This window comes from Crocodylus porosus, unplaced genomic scaffold, assembly GCF_001723895.1.
Source record: "Crocodylus porosus isolate Cpor-Errol unplaced genomic scaffold, CroPor_comp1, whole genome shotgun sequence".
Lineage (NCBI taxonomy): Eukaryota > Metazoa > Chordata > Crocodylia > Crocodylidae > Crocodylus > Crocodylus porosus.
The window spans coordinates 24,297,387-24,317,122 of record NW_017728916.1 but is presented as its reverse complement, the minus strand read 5'-3'; the positions used below and the strand labels follow the sequence as shown (position 1 = coordinate 24,317,122).

The following is a 19,736-nucleotide window of genomic DNA, read 5'->3' as shown; positions in this document are numbered from 1 at the left end:
TCCATTGAGTCGGATCAAGGACAGCACTTTGTGGGAAAAGTAGTTCAAGAGGTCACACAAGCCCTCAAGATCACTTGGAAACTACACACACCATGGAGACCACAGAGTTCAGGACAAGTGAACGCATGAATAGGACCTTAAAAACTCTACTCACCAAGATCTGGACTGAAGCACACCTTAAGTGGCCTCAAGCATTGCCGCTAGCTCTTACATGCATTCGAAACACTCCCCGACGGGGCATTAAATTAACCCCATATGAAATTATGTTTGTGCAACAAGGCCATGGGGTGTCCTTGGGCTAATTCCCACAGGTGGCCCCATGCACCGTCGCATGCACTGAGGGCTCTGCCTTCTGCTCACTGTTGGGGGCTAGGGCCACCTTCTGTGGCTCCTAGGCCCAGGTCCCTGCCTGGACCAGCCGTGCATTGAGCACGCCTGGGAGTTCTGGCCGCGTGCCAGGAAAGGGTGGACCTGAGCCACCTCGGGAGGTCAGGGTACTGCTGGACTGTGCCACACCACACTGTGCTGCTGGCTCTGGATTTCCAGCCTCACACTAGGGGGTTGTAGACCCAACCTGCCTCAGATGGCTCCCAGAGTCTGGGCTCTGTGCACCAAGCTGTGCACTGACACCACGTTCCCCACGGTGGAGCTGGGCATGCAGCTGCTTGCTGCTCCCACTCACAAAGAAGCATCTTCAGGCTTCTGATTCTACCTGCTGCCAGCTCACCCCAGCTCTTCTTTGCCCATCCTCTTCTGCCCCTCTATGCATCTGCTGCATGCCGAGCACACTGTTCCTTTTATTCACTCTGGAGGCAAAGTGCAGGCTGTAATCAGATCTGAGGCTTTTTGTCCTCACCCCCCCGGCAGGGGCAGGCAAGCCCCTTCCTAGCCTTTACCCGATTGGTGGATGGGCTACACCAATCACAACAAAAGTTCTCTGAGCCTAGTGTGCCAGGCTGTATTGGTAAGTCCCTGTGGCAAAGGCAAGCCTTCATGCCTGGTATAAGCACCAGCCTGGCCCCTGTCTACAGGTCAGTCATTTGCTTCACTCACCTGCCACACCTTGATGTAATAATATTGATGTGAGAATTATGTGAAAGGCTGCCCATTACACACCCCAATATTGGGGGGGGGGCACTATCCGCAGCTCCGTTCCACCCCTGTACCATGGCCCAAGCCTCGCAGTTGGCATCTCAGGCAGCCAGCTCAACCGTCCCCTTCGCCCATTAGCTGTGGCCCCTTCCCTGGCACCTTCAGCTTCCCTTTAAGCCTTGGCCCCATCTCAGGCCAGTCAGGACCCTGAGCTTCTCTGCTCTATATGAGTATCCCTCATAGTGGGCCTCTGGCCCTTATGACCCCTATTTGGTTCCTGGCCCCAGCATTGACCAGTTGGGTCCCTCAGGTTAGGTCTAAGTCTCATGCCTGCACCTAGGAATCAGGGTCCCCCATTCCTGGCTCACGTGCTTCACAAAGCATGCCTGGCCCCCATGGGGTCACTCCCCCCAGTAGGCTCAGGCACTTCAAGAAACTTACTTGGCCTCCCCTGGATTAGATGGATCATATAACCCACCAAAAGGCAGAGGCTGGGGTTAAGGCGCCCCTACCTGCCTTTCACCAAGGTGGTAACTAGTCTGGCATTTCCCTGGGGTTCCTGCACCACAAGACCACCCACTGCTAGCAGGGTGCAGTTTTACATCATGCCCAGGACTAGAGCCTCCTGCTCCTATCTGCAAGATGTTTCCATGCAGCAACTCAGCCAGGCAGTGTTTCTTGCCTGCCTGCCCACAGGAAAATACTCTCGTTTATAAAGGCGGCCAGAGTTCTAAAATGGCCACAGCAATCAAACACCTGCTGAGTGCTTGATCTAGCCCTTGAAATGGTAGGCACCATTGGTGCCCTGCCATAGTCCACCATGTTTTACAGGCTGAAAATCAGCTAATTTGTCTGTACTCAAAGACCTTAAGCAGACTTCTGACTTCAGAAATGGGAAGATTTTTTTCTCTCACTAGATATAAAATTGCCATCTTAGATAGTCATGGAATAACACTCAGCCAACAAGTCTAGCAGGACTTCTGGCCTTGTCAAAAAAAGGTCAAATGCCTGCCTGAGCCAGGAGACCACCATGGTAGCATGGTGTGGCTCACCGGTTATCTCCAGCTAACAGCTCATCTAGCTAATAGCACATTTAGCTCTCCAGCCTGACTGACCATGTACCCCTATGCTGTCAGGTTAGCTGACTAGGGAAGCAGTCAACAATCTTTTCAGTCTGTAGGTCTGATTGATCCAGTCTGGGTCAGTTTGGGTAGGTAGGAGGGTGGGCTGTGACCAACTGCCACTGCTGCTTTTCCCTGGAGCCACAAGGGAAAAATGCCAGCAGCCAGTGATTTTTCTTCATACCACCATGGGAAAGTGACTGCTGCTGAAGCCCTCTGCGAACAAATACCACTGAAGCCCTGTGTCAGTGGATCGAATGGGCCCTATCCCACAAGCCATAGGTTGTTGACCCCTGGAGTAGGGGTAGGCTTTAGCACAAGCTTGGAACAAGGTTCAAATTCAAACCTTTGGAACCACAGAAATATACCTTAATCACTCTTTGCTACCACATGCCTCTGCCTACAGGAAGATTAAGTTATTGACGTCAGAATTCACGACATATTTGAGTTACAATTTTGCTTTCCCTTAAAGCAATGGGAGTATTGCTACTAGGTTTAAGAGAGAGTAGCATCAGGCCCTTATTTCAAAATTGTATATATAATATAAACTAAACATCTACTAAATTTTCCTTTACTTGCATCTCCTGGTTACAGTGAAATGAGCTGTATTGTAAGACACGGAAGTAGCCTAATCCAATGACCCTATATTATATATACACATTATATATACACATATGTATACATTACAGTACCAAAGCTGTGGAATCAGGGAGCTGACATACTCTGAATACTTTATACAAATGAAATAAATGTTTGGTGGCAGTAAGAAACATTTAGAAGTATAATGTCAAAATAATATCACTTGACTAGCATAAGACAGGTAATTAAACACTTCAACAACTGTTTAATATGGAAAGCAAAAATAGCATTGGTTTTAGGTGAATAACATGGGACTAGAAAACACATAATATTCTGCCATAACGCAGAAAATTTACTATTATGATTCAGGAGCACCTAGCTACCATAATAGGCAGTTCATTCATTGCTGTTAACTTAATAAATCTTCTTTCATGAAGATAAAATGTCTGTTAAAGTACACTTTGGAGACTGATGATCATAGCAGGTTTCTAGTAGGCAAGAAAGAGAGGGTACATCCCAATTCACTGGCATCTCAGCATAGAAAAACAGTCAATATGAGGGACAGAACTCATTAGAAAATAGTTCTAATTCTGTTCTCACTTCCTCAGTAATGCTACTTTGTAACAATCTCACTATCTCAGACTTTATTTTTTTCCTTTTTTATTAATTAGGACGTCCTTGTGCTAGACAAATATAAAATAAAAGACAATCACTACTGAAAAGAGCTCCCAACTGGTATTTTTATATGGATGCATTATTTCATGGTATTTGTACTCATCCTGTTCCTTCCACTCATATCTGTGAAAATGTGACATGTTAGAGAGAGACCTATGCCCTCTGCCCCTGGCGCCTGATCCTGCCCCAGAGTTTTGCTAGTGATTCATATGGTAATGGAATCCTTTATCTCTGTCATCCCTCCTGACTTTGTGCCTTGTTTCATGCCACCCTTTATGACGGAAAAAATCCCCCCCATTCAGCTTTGCCTAGCTTCCTCAGTCTCCTCCTTCATGAAGTTCTGGAGATCCATCTGTTCTGTGAGAGATTCAGCTGTAGAGGTGAGCTCTCTATTGAGTTTGCTGTGAATTTCATTCTCTTCTCTTTGCACCTGTGCTTTTACAACCCAAGCTGCTTGGAAAAGGGACTCCAGTTTGAATAGCATGTTTAATCATCTGAATAGCACTTTGTAAGCAAATCTCTTCCACAACAGCAAGGGGAAGGCAGAAAATTACAGGCAGTACACAAAAGCAGTGCAATTCAAAAGCAATGGCAACATTGAAAAGCAGTGCAGAGCAGCGTGAGTTCAGCACACAAAAGCACTGCACACTGCCCCCCCCTGTTGTGGAACACAGGGCTCTTGTGCCTGAGGAACAGCCATTGCTGGGGGGTGCTGAGCCTCCTCCGGCCTACCGCCTTCCCTGTGAAGTTAAAGGGAGGGGACTCAGCTTCTGTCACACAGGACCCGGCTGTTGAATGTTTTCGCTCTCACAGCTCATTTTGCAAATGAATGCTGCAATCAAATTTTAATCTGGTGTTTGTGATACCATGGGAGAGGGGGTGCAGTGATCATCACTAACAAACCCTGATTTTACTTCATGAGCAAACGGGACTGACCTGACTATGGGGAAAAGCCTGGAGCAGGGGAGGTGGGGGCATCTGTAAAGATGACTGGTGAATTATGCTGATAAAAGGATATGGCAAACTAGGTGTGTTGCATTTACTAAACTTTTTTTTTAAAGGACATTATGCGGGCATCTTCAAGGATACCTGACCAGCTCAACAGATAAGAAAAGGATACTATACACTAGGTGAATTGGGTTTCAGGATTTCATTCAGATTTCTTTAATTGGCTAGAAGAATTCATCCGGCTTTTATTAAATTAAAAATAAGCCTTCAAAGATGTCTGCTCAGTTCAACCGGTAAGAAATGGATGGGGCAGACTAGGTGTGCTGAGTTGCAGGATTTGGCTTTGGTGTTTATTTGCCTTTGGATTTAACCAGCAAGTGAATTTGGACTGTCATGGCATTAAAAAAAAAAAGCAGCTTATTTAAATAAACCCACAGGTCTTAAAAGCGAACTACTCAAGGGCTCTGTTTGATTTCTGTTGCCTCCTCGGGCGCCCGCGAGCAGCCTGGAAAGAAACCCCCGGCGCTCGGGGCAGCCATTGCCGGGAGCGGCAGTGAGCGGGGTGTGCGGCACCTCCCTCCCCTTCCAGCGTGTGTGAGAGAGAGGGAGGGAGCTGCTGGCGCTGCCCGCGGCCTGGCTGTGCTACGGGCCGCAGCCGCCGACGCAGCTCTGCGCTTCCCCACGCGGTGAAAGCTCCTGCCAGGCAGCGGCGGCGGCATCGCTATCACTCCCGGGGATACGTCGCAGCCCGGCTGCCGGCTCCAAGCTGGAGGGCGCAGGCTGCGGGCGGTCTCGCCGCCGGGGGGCGCTCAAGCTCGGGGATGGGCCCTGCGTGTGGTTGGGCAGAGCCGCAGCCCCGCCCGCCCCTTGGCTCCGCCCCTCGCGGCGCCGCGCCCTTCCGGGAGCCGGAGCCAGGGGCGCCGCCTCCTGCCCCGCCCCATCGCTTCAGCCGCCGCCAGAGCTGCTTGGGCAACGTGCGCCGTGCTCCCCACCATGGTCATCAAGGTCTATATCGCCTCCTCGTCCGGCTCCACGGCGGTAAGGCGCCCTCAGGCGCAGGGGCTCGGGCTTGGGTCCCTCCGGCGGGTGGGGGGGAAACGGTGCGGTCCCCCTGCCTCAGGTGCGGGCTCCGTCCTCCGGCTGTGTTTCCTTGCCCCGCTAGAGCCGGGAGCCGCGCCGCTCCCCCCGTGTGGGTGGAAGCCCCCTGATGCCGCCGAGGTGCTGGGCTGGTTCCCTGAGCGACCACAGCTGCCAGGCTGGAAAGCCGAGGAGGAGGGGGACCTGCAGGGGGTCTGTGTCCCGCAGGCGCCCACCTCCTCTGTGAGTCCGAGGTGCGAGCCTGGTCTCGGAGCCGAGGGAAAGGCCGACTCCCCTCCCTACTTTGCGTCATCCTCTCTACCCCCATGACCGCTTCCATTTCCCCGACTGCCCTGTGTCTCTGGACCTCTGCTCCCAAAGGCAGGGCAGGGCAGTGGCAGCCCTGCTTCATGTATATGTGGACCGCAGTAGCCAGTGAAACTGGTGTCTTTTTTGGCTCTGAAAGTGATGTTTGTTCCTGCCACAACATCCCTTCCCCCTGGAGAGGGGAAATCTAGCTCTTCTTTCATTTACAGTGAAAGGGAGAGATGTTGGAGGGAATCAAAAAGGTCTGTAGTTTCTTCCCCCCCTCCCCCCTCTGTATTTTGAGGAGGTCCCATTGTATCAGTTGAGCAGTACTTTTCCCTTTCTTTGTCTCCCTAACGAGTCCAAATAGCTGCATCTTGCTCTGTCCCACAGCGGTTTTGCATTGTTGAAATTCCTCTAATGCTGTCCTGGTGGAGTCTAAGTCCTTTTTAAGTATTACAGTAAATGCAGTGTGAGGTGGAGATGAGGGGATCAGGCAGTTAGGTTTTGTTTTATTTTGGCCATGAAACAGAATACCCTTGCTACTTTCTTTCCTCATTCCTAGCTTGTTCCCATGAGAAGCTCCATTATTTGTAAACGGGGGATCAGCTGCAAGTTTTTACTTCTCCAGCCAAGGCTCCCCTCCCTCCTTCTGCCCTGGGTAGGGAATGCCTGATTAACAATTGGAGAAAAATCTGCAGATAAACCTGATCTGATCCTGTTCTAAATCTTCTCACTTGTGCTTGCTGGTGGTCCTGATTGCTGCTTCTGGTCATCAGAAAGAAGCATTATTCCACTTCTGATGTAGAGGCTTGCAATTTATCATGTCCATAGTTTTTTTCAATGACTTCCTTTTCTATCAGATGATTAATGATTACTTTAGAAATTCTCACTGACCCCTTGGGATAGTAGTTGCTGTATCTTGCTGTACCATTATGGAAATACTGTTGATCTTTAGAGATGAGTCTTGTTCCTCATTCAGGACTGCATAAACAAATTCGGTTTTTAAAAACAATTGTGTGAACACACTTTTTGGGCTTATGGCTAGGTAGTCAGTTATTAAAATTGATTTTGAGATGGTAGTGAGTCTAAAGGATTTTGCACAGACTTCCAGCCTTCATAGGCCAGGCCCTCAATTGGAAGGCTCTGCCAAAATAGCTGTATCATGTCCTTTATTAGAGAAGGACGTGATTAGGACATTATATGTAGACAGTCATGGAGAAGTTGCAGTTTATTGGTAAAACTGTGGCTTTGTTTGTATAGTGTGTCCCAGCTCCCCACCACTGGCTTTTTTTAAATTTCAAACTAGACTCTTAACATTACTTTTCTGCAAAGCATCTTGTGTTTGTGAATTTAGGGTTGCTTATCACCTTGAGATGCACCTTTAATTGCCTTTGCATCTGTCTTTGCCTTTTTGCGTAGCATTTGAATAGCTGTGTTAGCATAGTCAACTTTTATAGGTGAAATGCAATTATCACGTATGATGAACACATTACATCTGATTTCAGACAAGCATGTGTATTTCTGCATACTGTAGTAACACTGGTAATTCAGTAAGGTCTAGTCTTACAGCAATTAATCTTACTTGTATATACATTCTTTGCTGACTAGGAAAGGTGTTTCCATTGGCATGAATCAGTTGAGTACCTCATCCCTTGGCCACTTTGTAGAGTAAGAATTTCAATAGGCATTTAACTCTGACATAAAGTAAATGGATAGCAGCCTAGCTAAGAGAAAATCGTATGTTCAACTGAACCTTGGTACAAAACCCACTGTAGTAAATTCTCTTAGCGGGCTTTGGAGAAGCCCTTTGGTGAGACAGAACTTGCTTTGAGGCTGAAGAAAGTCTCAGTAGGATGCTGACTTAGAAATGGTTAGGTCAGCCATAAGGTTAATGGAAAATCCATATTGAGGATGGAGGATGCTGCTATAAGAGGAAACTGAACCAAAGCTTAATCTACTCAATATAATTCAGTTGTCAACTCTACGATGTGGTTGCTGTTACTACTGAAATGGTTTTATATGCAAAGTAAAACAACAGTGCATTGCTTTATATGTATGTCATTTGAGCATGAGCAAAACAAAATGATCCCTAAAATTACATTCTTGCCTGAGAATTAATGATGAGTATCTGGAAGTTGTTGAGCCTCTTTTGTAGGCAGCTGCTGAACATCAAATTCTACTGGAGTCAATGTCTAAATTCAATAGCCATTTAAAGCAGCATTCTGGCTAATTTACTAGCATCCCCTTGGCCGCATGTAAAATGGTTCTTCAGGGACACTGTTCTTTATGGAATGTGTATTTAGTAACTGTGCCACGTATGTAAGTGTAATAAAACATGATGTGAGATTTGTGATATAGTTATCACATCTAAGTGTTTTAAAGATGCCTTTTTATGCCTGCCTGTTGACTTGTTAATTTAAGATAAAATACACTTTAAACATGTGACTTGCACTCTGTGGGTTGGTACATATGTTATCCATGGCCTGGTGGGTGGTGGTGCCTTTACTGATGAGCACTACTGTTATAAACTTCATTCATCTAGTCTCAATGACTAAGCCAGGGGTGGCTAACCTGTAGCACCTGTGCCAGAGTGTTACTGGAAGTCTCTGTATGGTTCAGAGGAAGGGGATTGGAGTGGCACTCAAGGAAGATACAGGGCTTAATTTGTGGCATGCCTGATAGAAAGGTTGGCCCTCACTGAGTTAGGCATTGATAACTTGATATCTTGCATTGCTAGTGGACCACCTTTGTGTGGCTGTTTTAACATTGGCTCACTAGGCTTTGACTTAAACCTTTTATATCAGTAGTTTTCAACCTTTTCTTTCATTTGTGGACCCCTAAAACATTTCGAATGGAGGTGCAGACCCTTTTGAATGGCAAGTGTGGGTATTCATGTACTTTTAATTAATCATAGTCATCTTCTGTGGGCTCCCAAGAGTCCATGGACCACAGGTTGGAAACGGCTGTTCTATATAGTATAGATGACTTTGCTAGTACTGATTTATTGCTGGAGTTCTCCCAAGCAAATCTGATGAGACCCTATCATTACTGTAGGACTGAGTCAGACTAACATCATTGCAGTCTTGGAGTCTGGCCATGCATTATGGTTTCCTCAGTGTAATCCAAATCTAAGAGATGTAAAGTACAAATTTCCTGTTGAATGTGGAAGACTTGTACCCAAAGGAGGTGGCTTCTCTACCTCTCTCAAGGCCCCCCCCCTTCCATAAAGAAAATTAAGCACTTGTAATACATGAATAGGGCTGGACAGTTGACCAGAAAAAAGAACGTTAAATGATGATGGCTGTGAAGATGTACTGTAGATCTACAAGTCTCCAACCTTCTATAGATCGAATTCTCCAACATGCTCTATTCCATGTAGAGGTTGCCTCATATTTAAGGGTTTCTTTAAATTGTTATACAGTGTTATAGCACATCAGACTATTGCTCTGTGGTGATGAAAGGGGCAATGAGAAGTGAATACCGGAGCAACAATGGGCTGGTAAGGTTATTTATTTAGGATAATGAGGATTGGGAAGAAGCCAGTAGGTATTTGATGGTGGTCATTAGTGTTTGACAAACAGTTCTTTCTAATGTACTCTTTTTCAAATCTTAAGGCTGTGATAGAGGCTAATGGGATGGTACCAGATTACTCCAGCCCTTAAGTTAGTGACAAGAGGGGTGTCCTGTAAACTTTATTTTTGTTTTCCACTTCTATAAGAAAAAAAATGAAAAACATGCATTTCTCTTGAATTTGAAAGAAGTTATCTTAAAAAAAAATGCCAACTTTGTTTTAAAACATTGAATAAAGGGTGTTTTTTGTTTTGCATTGTTTCATTTGAGATTTTTGGTTTGGGTGGCTTTGTATGTTCTGACACTACAGCAGTACAGAGTAGCATAGGAAAAGATTCCACGATGCTGAAAGCAAATGGTACTTAGCTTTGCAGGTACAGTGGCGTGAACATTTGCTTGTAGATTTGTGGGATTTTATGGGTTGCTGTGTTGACAGTAGAGGTATAAATACTGATTCTTAAAAACAATATCTGTTTAATCTGTTGTAATTACAATGATTAAGCAAATAATCAGTATGGCAGCCCTGGCCTGGCTCATGTGGGGCTGCTCAGGCATGGCCTGCGGGGTGCACCAGCAGGGTATTTCCAGTCCCCTGAGAAGCAGTGAGTACTCGGCAACTTCCTGGGGCCCCAAGGCTGCACCTCACAGTGAGCCTGGTGTGCAAGTCCCCTCCGAGCCCAGATGTAAATGTTGCACACGGTTGGGATGTGTTTTGTGGCTGAGCCACAGGCTAGGGGGGGAGCTGCCCTGTGTTCCCTTATCTCCATCTTGCCTCTGCACAGGCCCTACAGCTGAGCTGCTTTCTCTGTGGACAGCAAGGGAGTGGGAAGGGATACTAGCTCCAAACAGACCCCAGTGAAGCAGTTTTCAGCCTCCACATTAGCAAGGCTGCTTGCAGCAGACATAGGTACTAGTCCCCCCTTTCCCTTCCCCCTCTTCCTCGCTCCCTCCTGTCTGCCATGCTTCCTTCAAGTTCCTACTGGGACACTGTGTGGCTTCCCTTCCTCGGCTTCCCTGCCAGACTGTGCCCTGTGCCATGCTAGCTAATTGGTAATCTGTAATTGGTTAAATGATTAATCATTTAACTGTTCATGTCCCTAGTTGCAAGCTATTCACAATGCACATGTGTTGATAAGCATTAAGAGTCAATGGCTTGTCATTCCAAAGGCCTTAAATAGCTGAAGCATCTTTGTTGGAAATAGTTATATTGTTTTCTGGGTGTTTAGTACAAACAAAGATAGCTATTTGATGTGAAGAAGAAAATACTGATATATGTTTAGTTCTGATCATACTCTGACTGTTCTGGCACAAGTTTTAGATGGAGCCATATTATGTGGGAGGAAAACATCTGCATTTATAGTTTAAACACGATTACTAAAAATAGATGCATTTAATATTCATCTTGTTGAACACTGACTTAATGGCCAAGTTAGTGAATTTAGACACATGCTTTATGTAAATATTATTTGCATGAGCTATTCCTTTTTATCTTTTATGTCTACTAAACTAAATATTGCTCTTGAAGGAATGCTGTTAATTGCTCTGGGGTTTTCATATAGCAGAAACCAGAATGTGGCATGAACATGTCCCAAGTTATTGTTCAGATATGTTCTCTTTTCCACTATTCTTTAACGTTCTTTTAAATTCTTTTATCTGACTTCTTTAAAGTTTTTCAAAACTCTGGGCAGGGAAAGAAATTGAATTAAAACATTACATTCACATTTTTGATTACGTGCCAAAGATCAAATAGGTTACAGTTGTTGCAAGACAAATTAAGGTTAAAAACAGAGTGGTAAACATTTTCTTAGGCTAGGGACAGAAACTGGTTCACATCTGTAATGCAACAGAATTTCAGTGCACAGAAACTGCTCTCAAAATGGCCAAAACTGGTTTAAGATAAACTTTGATGGTTGTAGTATCAGACTTAATTGATTTAGGTTAAATCAGTTTGAATTTCTGTCCCAGATCCCCTCCAGATTCAAGGTGTCTGTAAGTGCTTAATTTTTATTTTTAGGAATATTTGCAGAGGTAAGCATGGGCCTCTTCATTTTCCTTGAGGCACTAGGGAAAGCTTTATTAGTGTGACTACACTTGCCAAATTCCCATAGAAGTCATTGGAGCTGGTTATGTGTAATGAGAGAGGAGGATGCCAGAAACAAGATTACCTGCAAGGGTGATCTCATAATTTACCAGGTTGCTGGCCCCCATTTCTCCTTTGTGGAAGGGGAAAGTTGCAGAAAGTCTTGATTGAAACCAGCTGCTTAAACAAAACAACGGAACTAGCAGAAATGTTTCCCTGTGTAATAAATAGGAGATCCAAGGCTTTGACATTTATTTATAGCAGGGATATATATTGCCTCTACCATAGCCTTATGTGGTTGATGTCATGGTTCCAGAAACGTGGTTCCGTGACATTTCTTTCTGGAGTGACTGAACTAGTCAATGACTTGGAAAAATTAATTGTAGACGGTTGTGTCATTTTCAAAATAAACTTTTTAAAAAAATGAAGATTTAAACATTAAGAGTGTTTGCATATCAATTCAAACTATGTACATTCAGGACAGGTCTTCAGCATATGTTTAAATTGCATTGACTTCAGTAAAAAGTTTTGCTTCTTGGCCCCTTCCAGGCTAAGAACAAGAGCTGCCCCAAATAAGGATGCACCCTTAGATTGATGCTCTTGTTCTAGAAGAGTTAGCTATAAGTATTATGATTAGAAACTTTTTCAGAATTGCTTACTGTGATAGTGAGAGTTCATTGACTTACTCCAATTTGTCATGCTATATTGGCAATTTAAAAACATGAATATTAGCTGTATAAATAAATAAATGCAAAGCCGTATGTATTTATATAGCTATGTAAATTTGTTTATAAATTATAGGTAGAATGAGGAAATGTTTTACACTACCAAGGGGGGGGGGACTTGAAAAATCTAAATATTATATTGCTGTAATTGTAATGTATTTTGGCTAATAAGTGGTTCTTTATCTTTGACCTCTTCAAAGCAGGGAAGCTTTTAGCAATAGATTCTGGACACTGCAAAGGACTACATTTGGGCTGTTGTAAAGATGTTTGCAAATGTGACTTTATGCAGAGCTGTTTTTCTTGGAATTTTTTTTTGCAGACATGCTCCAATTGTAAGAACAGTTAAGAATGTAAAATATGTAGCTGGAATTAATTTGCTTTGATAGCGTCACTCAGATGTCTTCCCATAAGTAATAATTCTGTCTATAAGTGGGTGTATTAGGGTTCCTTTAAATAGCCATTTGAAGTGTTTGGATTTAATGGGGTCCTTTTTCTTAAAGTTAAATGATTAGCCACTCTCCCAAAATTGTATTGCCAGTCAGTTGAACTTTTTCTTAAGGAGGTTTTGACCAGAAACAAGCAAAATAAATCCATAAAATCTCACAAGATATTCAAAGTGTATAGAACAAATGGAACATTTTCTTGATGGGAGTGAACTTTATAGCTGATTAGAACTGCAATCATAGAATGGACTTTTCTGAGAAGGTTCAGTGTACAAGTTGGAATATTATAAAACATGGAAGCAGGAATACTTTTATCTTGTTTACTCTATTTTTAGCTGTTGACTGAGTTTCTCACTAATGAATCAAATGTGAATTCTGTTAGGTCTGTACCCAGCAATTCCCCCCCTTTTCTTTGCAAGCTGCAGTAGCTTTTGAGAGAAGTAGCAGAGGGGTGGAGAAGCAGTTGACTCTGCTTGTTCATTGCATCTTTGGAACCAGAAATAGTATTATTAACTGTTATTTTCTATCTCCTCCTGGTTTCCATCCCAACATCTGCTGTTCAAATCTGGAGGTGAAGACCAGATTAAATTAGATGTGGTGTGGAAATTGCTTATTAAGTAATAGGAACAGATGAACCCCCAGATAGATCCTCAGTACTTGTATTGGCATAGAGGCCAGTCTCAGCATGGGGGAGCCTAAGTAATCTCTGCTAAAAGCATAGCAGACCACACAGAGCTTTTATTTCAGGTTTATAATTCAGTATTACCCATGCGGGTCAGAGTGTGACTTCATTTGCCGAGGCCAGGATGGGGACAGTGCAAAGAAGGAATACTTGTGATCTTAGCTCTACTCTTGTGTCCTGTAAGGGTCTAGTTTAGCCAGACTCGCAGATTGGCTTCTTGGCCTCTAATGTTTGAGACCCTGCTGGCAAGGAAGAGCTGTCTACTTTCTAAAGCTAAAATTTCAGCTTCAGACTCTTTTGCCTTGGATGGCGGTGAGATGTGTACTTTCTCTACTGGCACTATGGCTGGAACTGAAGGAAGAGATGACAGCTTTTCACAGGTCTGACCAGTAGCAAAGCTATCTACTCTGAATTAAATTTACCCTTTTCCCACCTTAAATTTCTCCTTAATATCAATGGATTAAGCTCACATACAGTGTCTGGGATGATTTTGTAGCTCACTTGAATTATTTACATAAGTGGTATCATTTAGATGCACTAAATTGTTTACAATTACTGTAGTTATTGATAACATCCATTGCCCTTGCCACATGTCAAAATAAGTTGGCAAAACTCCATGGGCAGCCTCTAGAAGAAAAATACAAGTTTTCATTTACTATCACACCTTTAGAGTAGTCTGATTTCCTGGAAGTTTGTAATGCAGTTTTTCTGTTCTGTTCAGGGCATGAACTCTTAGCCACGTTGTAGTCATTCAGAATGTTGCCTTTTACTTCAGTGAGACCAGGATTTTACCCATAGTAAGTGGACTTAGTAGTTTTTCTAATGATCTTTTCGTAAGATTGTTCCTGTATACATATGTAGGTGTGTATTGAGTAGAGACAGTAGCCCCTAGGCCAGAGAACTGTAACTGTTAGGTAGAAGAGCATAGTAAATAACAGGGAAAAACACAAACTTTCTTGGTTGTCCTGGATACCAGTGAAGGGTGGGTTACACTTGTTTCTTCATAAATAATAAATGCACCCCTTTTTAGGTAGGGAGAAAAGGAGGCAGTCTTTCCAATTATAAATAAATATGGGGACCAAGCTACTTTGTAAGCGTTTTGTGTTCATTTTTTGTTAATATGTATTGATAATCTTAGTTATGTGCTGGAGTTGACCTATAAGGCAAATAAGATCAAGTGGTACTAAACGGTAGGGGTGCACCGATAGAGATTTTGGGGGCTGACACTGATGGCTGATTTTTAAGGAGGCATATAGGCCAATACTGATCTGATTTCCGATGCAGCTGTGTCCAGCTGGTAAGTGGTGGAAGGGGCGTGGGGGCCAGATGGTGCCCTCCACAGTGAGGGAGGGAGTGGAGCTGCGGTAGGTGCTGCCCAGCTGGGGCAGGGTGGGGTGCAGGACAGCTGTAGTGTGTTTGGGGGGCATGTGGGGTGGGGGGTGAGTGGCTCCTGCCACTGGATGCACCCCAGGAGGGCACAGGGGAGTGGGTACGCCCAATGATCTGCGTGGGGCAGGGCAGGTTACAGCTGCAGGTTAGGGTTGGGCCAGGCTGTGCTGCACATGGGGGAGGGCAGTGGAGGCAGTGCTGGGAGGAGGGTTATGGGGGGGGTTGTAACCCCCGCAGATTTCACCATAGACCCCCTCTCAGTGCTGCTGCCACCCACCCTGAGTGCAATGCAGCCTGCAGCTGCAGCCTGCCCTGCCCCAGCAGATCTGGGGGCACATGCCCCCCCCCCCCGGTGCCCTCCCAGGGTGCACACAGTGGTGGGAGCTGCCCTTCCCCCCCCTCACTCCCTGGGTGAGCTGTGCCTCAGTCCCGTGTCTGCCCCACCCTAGCTGGGTAATGCCTGCCCCAGCTCCACTCCTTCCTTCACTGGGGGGGGAGGGGGAGGGCTTGATCTGCCCTCCAATGTCCCTTCCTTCCTCCCTCCCCTTCCACCACAGCAGGCTTACCAACTGTTTGCAACTCTCCAAGCTGCATGGGCATTTATCAGCCAAAATATCAGTCACATCAGGCCAATTTCTGATGCAGTCAATTTGCTTTATATCGGTGCTGATCTGACATTGGACTGATGTATCGGTGCACCTCTACTAAAAGACAAGCTCATTATAACCTTTGTACTTGGCCAGTTTTTCTTTGTATCTCTACAGACAGCCATACCTTTGTTTTACTCGTGGAAGATTAAATTTTGAGTTGCAGGGCTGTATAAAGATCAAAGGAATCTTGCAAAGCCATTTCAGTGTCTGTTTAAGGAACTTACACCACTGTAAATAGAGAATGTACAAACTGTGCATCTTGTATGGGGATTTGGGGCTATAATTACTTGTTTGGACAACCTTGGAGTACTTTTCAGTAAAATACCAGGTTGAGACATAAGCTTGAGGAAGGAAGAATGTTGCCTGAACCATACTGAAGAACTCTCTTGCAACATATAAAGGTTGCTGTGGGGCTTAATTATTATAATTAAAATCTAAATGCAGAAATCCTCTGGCTTATGTGCTTAGCATGCAAAGGCTATTTCAGTTCTGTGGGGCAGGAGAAAACCTTGTTTAAAAATGAAACCAGGTATTTGGATACCATAGTGACAAACATTATCAAAAAGGTTGAGGAATGAGAACTTCAAAAGTGACCTTTAGGTAGTTGGATTGTCCATGGTCTTGCCTGTAAGTTGAATCGCATGGCACACCAATAATGAGCCTGATTAGTTGATTTCTACCTTGTATAGAACATTTTCCTGAAATTAAAAAGACATACAGGTTTCCCTTGCTTCATGCTGTACGTGTCCCTGGAAAATGGCATATAACTCGAATTCACATAAAGGGACCCCACTTTACAATGTACATTCCAAGACTCCAACTGTACTGACCCCCAGACCAATTTCTGGTCAGACAATTTTTGTACTCACCAACAGCAGACAGTACAGACAAGCACAGGGCACTATCATAATGGTATAGAAAGACCATTATGGTACAAGGTACAAAATGGTACATGACTGTGGAAAAATGTCGCGGACAACAAGAGAGGAGCACAGATCCACACAGGACTATATTTTGGTGCACATCACTCCCACAATGCACTGTATAAAGCAGCTGACTGCCAGCTTCCACCACTGATCACATAAGAGTGAATTTATTTCGCATATAACAAATTTCTGGTATAGAAGGGTCATTTCATGAAAGTGCATTTGCACATACAGAGCCTGCATAAAGTGAGGGAAACCTGTAGTGGATTAGAGACTACAATTCTTGGTTTATTAACGAAGAAAACTTTATGTACAGAACAATTCTCCTTGCTTCATTCAAGAAAAGTAATGGTTTCAAATAGAACAGTTTTTAGGCCAAAGCCAAGTCCATGAGTGGTTGTGTCCATTTGAGTGCACCAAGTCCATTTGGTCTCAATCCCCTGCCTCGGGCAGTGGGCTGGATTATATGACTACCAGAGGTCCCTTCCAGCCCTTTTCTATGAGTGTTTATAGATGAACCTTGTTTAAAAAGGAAACCAGGTATTTGGATCCCATAGTGACAAACATTATCAAAAAGGTTATGAGGAATGAGCACTTCAAAAGCGACCTTTAGGTAGTTGGACTGTCCATGATCTTGGACAGGAGGCCTTGAATGAGCTTTAGTTTAAAGTGCCCCACTGCCATTTTTCAGTGCAAAATACTGATACATGGGACACTGGAGGCTGCTGGAGTGCATTAATTTACATGCTTCAGCAGCCTTGATTAATCGAGTCTGCTCTGAGAGGCTGGAACTCCAGCATGTTGGAGCAGCCTCCCTGCGCGTGTATAGGAGCCCTATGATTCTAAGCAGGATTTGGCCATATGTCACCAGCTCCTGAAAAAAGCCTGTAACTTCCAGTGCTTCCAGTTCTTGCAAGGCTGGTAAATACAGTCATAATTTCTACCAAATTTCTGTTTTGATTTAAAAGAAAAACAAAGCATTCATGATTATATAGGGTAGATCGAAATATGAGCCAGATATTTCTGACAGGTTCAAAAACCAGGAGGCAAGTACAGCAATTGGACAAAAAAGCCTCTGGTCTTTTTTTAATTCTCTTGGGGGTGGATATGTTGACCTTGAAATCTCAACTACTCTGTTCAGGAAGACATTGTATATATTTTTATGGCCTTCTTTTCAAACCACTTGCTCTTAATAGATTGAACTCTATCTGTATTTAAAACCAAAACTAAAACAAAGGAAGCTTCCTTTCCTGGATATCTGTTTGTTTATAGGGACAAATTATTAGTACAAGCTCACGTAATGGACTTTTTCAGCATTGGAGACACTGTTTTAGTTCTACAAAATATGAATCCGTTATAGATTAAATGGGACCTGAAGAAACAGTGTAATTTACTGTAGATCCCTAAGTACATTTTTCATAAAGTAGATGTTCACTTTTGAAATGACTTTTGTATAAAATATGTTCACTAAAGCAATGACTAATACTATAAATGCAAGATCTTTAAGTCTTGTCAGTCAGCCTAGCTTTTTTTTATTGGCTCCAGGACCTATAGGAAATAGCCCCTCCTCCACTTTTTCTTGCATGGTTCTTGTGGGAAGTAAACTTACTATATTTTTTTAGCACTGTTGGTAATCAGAGCAAAGCAGTCCAATTCACTAAAAGACCTTACTTTTCTACCCCACTGCCCAGGATACAGAGTTACTTATTACTTGTATAAATTTACAGTTCCTGAAAAATAGCCTGGTTCTCTGCAGCTGTTTTAATAAATTAACCAGTATTTTAGGGGTTTACTGACCATATATTTATGGAGGCTGTTGGTTTTAGAACATGAAGAAATGGAATGCCTTTTCTCAAGCAAATAATTTGCTATCATAGTTTGAACAGGTATTGGCTGAAATATCAGTGTAGAGTGAATTTGACTTCCTCCAACATTTTTATTTTTGCTTTCGGTATCTTGTAGTTCTCTAGGACTTTAGCTGCTACCAATTCTGTGTGCGCTACAGGGGTCCTTTGCAAAATATAGATGCATGGAAGGAGGTAAATAATGATGATGTATGGGGTCTAAAAACACGATTTGCAGAAGTTCTCAACAACTGGGACCAGATTTTTAGAAGTACAGTTCCTATTTAATCTCAAAGCAGTATCTGGGTCAGTGATTTTCAGTTGGTGCTCTGAGATGCTTTAAAGCGGGGTGGGGAATTGTTTTGGGTAGAGGGCTGCTTACTGAGTTTTGGCAAGCCATCGAGGGCCTCATAACAGGCAGCCAGGGGCAGATAAATACTAATTTTCTACATTTTTTTAGAATCTGCGTGTGGGGCAGATAGAATGCCCTGGCAGGCCGCATTTTGCCCACCCCAGCTTTAAAGGGTGTCTTTGGGGGTTGTGTAATATTAGCGCTGTGCGATGTACACAGTTGACAAAATAAACCCAGAGATTTCACAAGGAATCTATCCAGTCAAAAACATTCTGAGCTATTGTGGTTTTACTGAGTTCTTTGAAATAGAATAATAGCTCCTTTTATTTTCCCATTCTCAAAAAGTAAGTGAAAGCTAAGAGTTGGTGTTTTCTGAAGGAGTCCCTTGAGGCTAAGGCTGAGAACCACTGGGCTGGGTTTTCAGTAGGGCACAGTATGTAGCCTAGAGATTCTCAGCCAAAGTGCTGGGGCACACTGGGGTGCTACCATCTAAGATCCTCTGGAGGCTCCCTCCAGGTATGAGGAGTTAAGCAGAGAAGCAAACAAGGCAGGCCTTTTCCCTGTCTGGACAATCCCATACCCTATTGCCTGGTCTCTCTGCAAGGAGGTCAGCATTTTAATACATAAATTAGTTGTTGAAATTGCACGCCACTCATTTCACAGAAGTTATGGAAGGGTGCCTTGAATCTAATGAGGGGGTATCTCATGTCCAAAATGTTTGAGAACTACTAATCCAGCCACTTCTGTTGTTTTCATAGATAGCATCTGTGTGCTGAGCATTTCTCATCATTTAAACCTGTGTGTTTTTGTCACCTCAAAGAGTTTGTCTTGTCCAGGATTGTTCATATAAATTTGAGCCAGACCCTTTCTCCCTCCTGGAGAAAATCTGTGGCTAGATTTATAATTCAGGAAGTCTTTGTCTTGTATTCAGTACATAAGACTGTTTCCACATTTTTTGCTTATCTACATGTGGGTCTGAGTCTTGCAGTCTGTAGCTAGAACAGACTGTAGCAACATTTTTAAGCATCAGCGCCCCCTTGTTCTCTTGGGCCAAGATCTGGCATAGTTGGGAACATGTCAGTATCTGAACAGCAATGTATATTTATTTGGATAAATTTGTGTATTGTCCCTGGGTTTTGTAAACATAAAATGTAATTCAGCTGATTTATGAGATTGAAGGAATCTGTCCCCTGGCGTACTATTATATACACATTTTGCAAGGACTGTAGTAATTAGGGTGGTGTTCTGCTCGGTTAAAAAAAAAAAAAAAAAAA

The 19,736-nt window shown here is 43.8% G+C and overlaps 1 protein-coding gene and 1 long non-coding RNA gene across 2 annotated transcripts in view; one reads left to right on the top strand and one right to left on the bottom strand.

The window, feature by feature from the left end:
* Window positions 1–8: 8 nt before the first annotated feature.
* LOC109311064 lies at window positions 9–18,690 on the bottom strand. The gene is made up of 3 exons (XR_002101397.1): window positions 18,680–18,690; window positions 16,981–16,991; window positions 9–136 (listed from the first exon to the last, which is right to left on the bottom strand). It is a non-coding gene; the product is annotated as an uncharacterized LOC109311064 (long non-coding RNA).
* The window catches only part of SH3BGRL (SH3 domain binding glutamate rich protein like), a 48,491-nt gene continuing 34,075 nt past the window's right edge, over window positions 5,321–19,736 (top strand). The window contains exon 1 of the mRNA XM_019536491.1: window positions 5,321–5,453. Coding sequence (XP_019392036.1) covers window positions 5,409–5,453 — 45 coding nt within the window. The 5' untranslated portion in view covers window positions 5,321–5,408. The remainder of the gene's footprint in view (window positions 5,454–19,736) is intronic.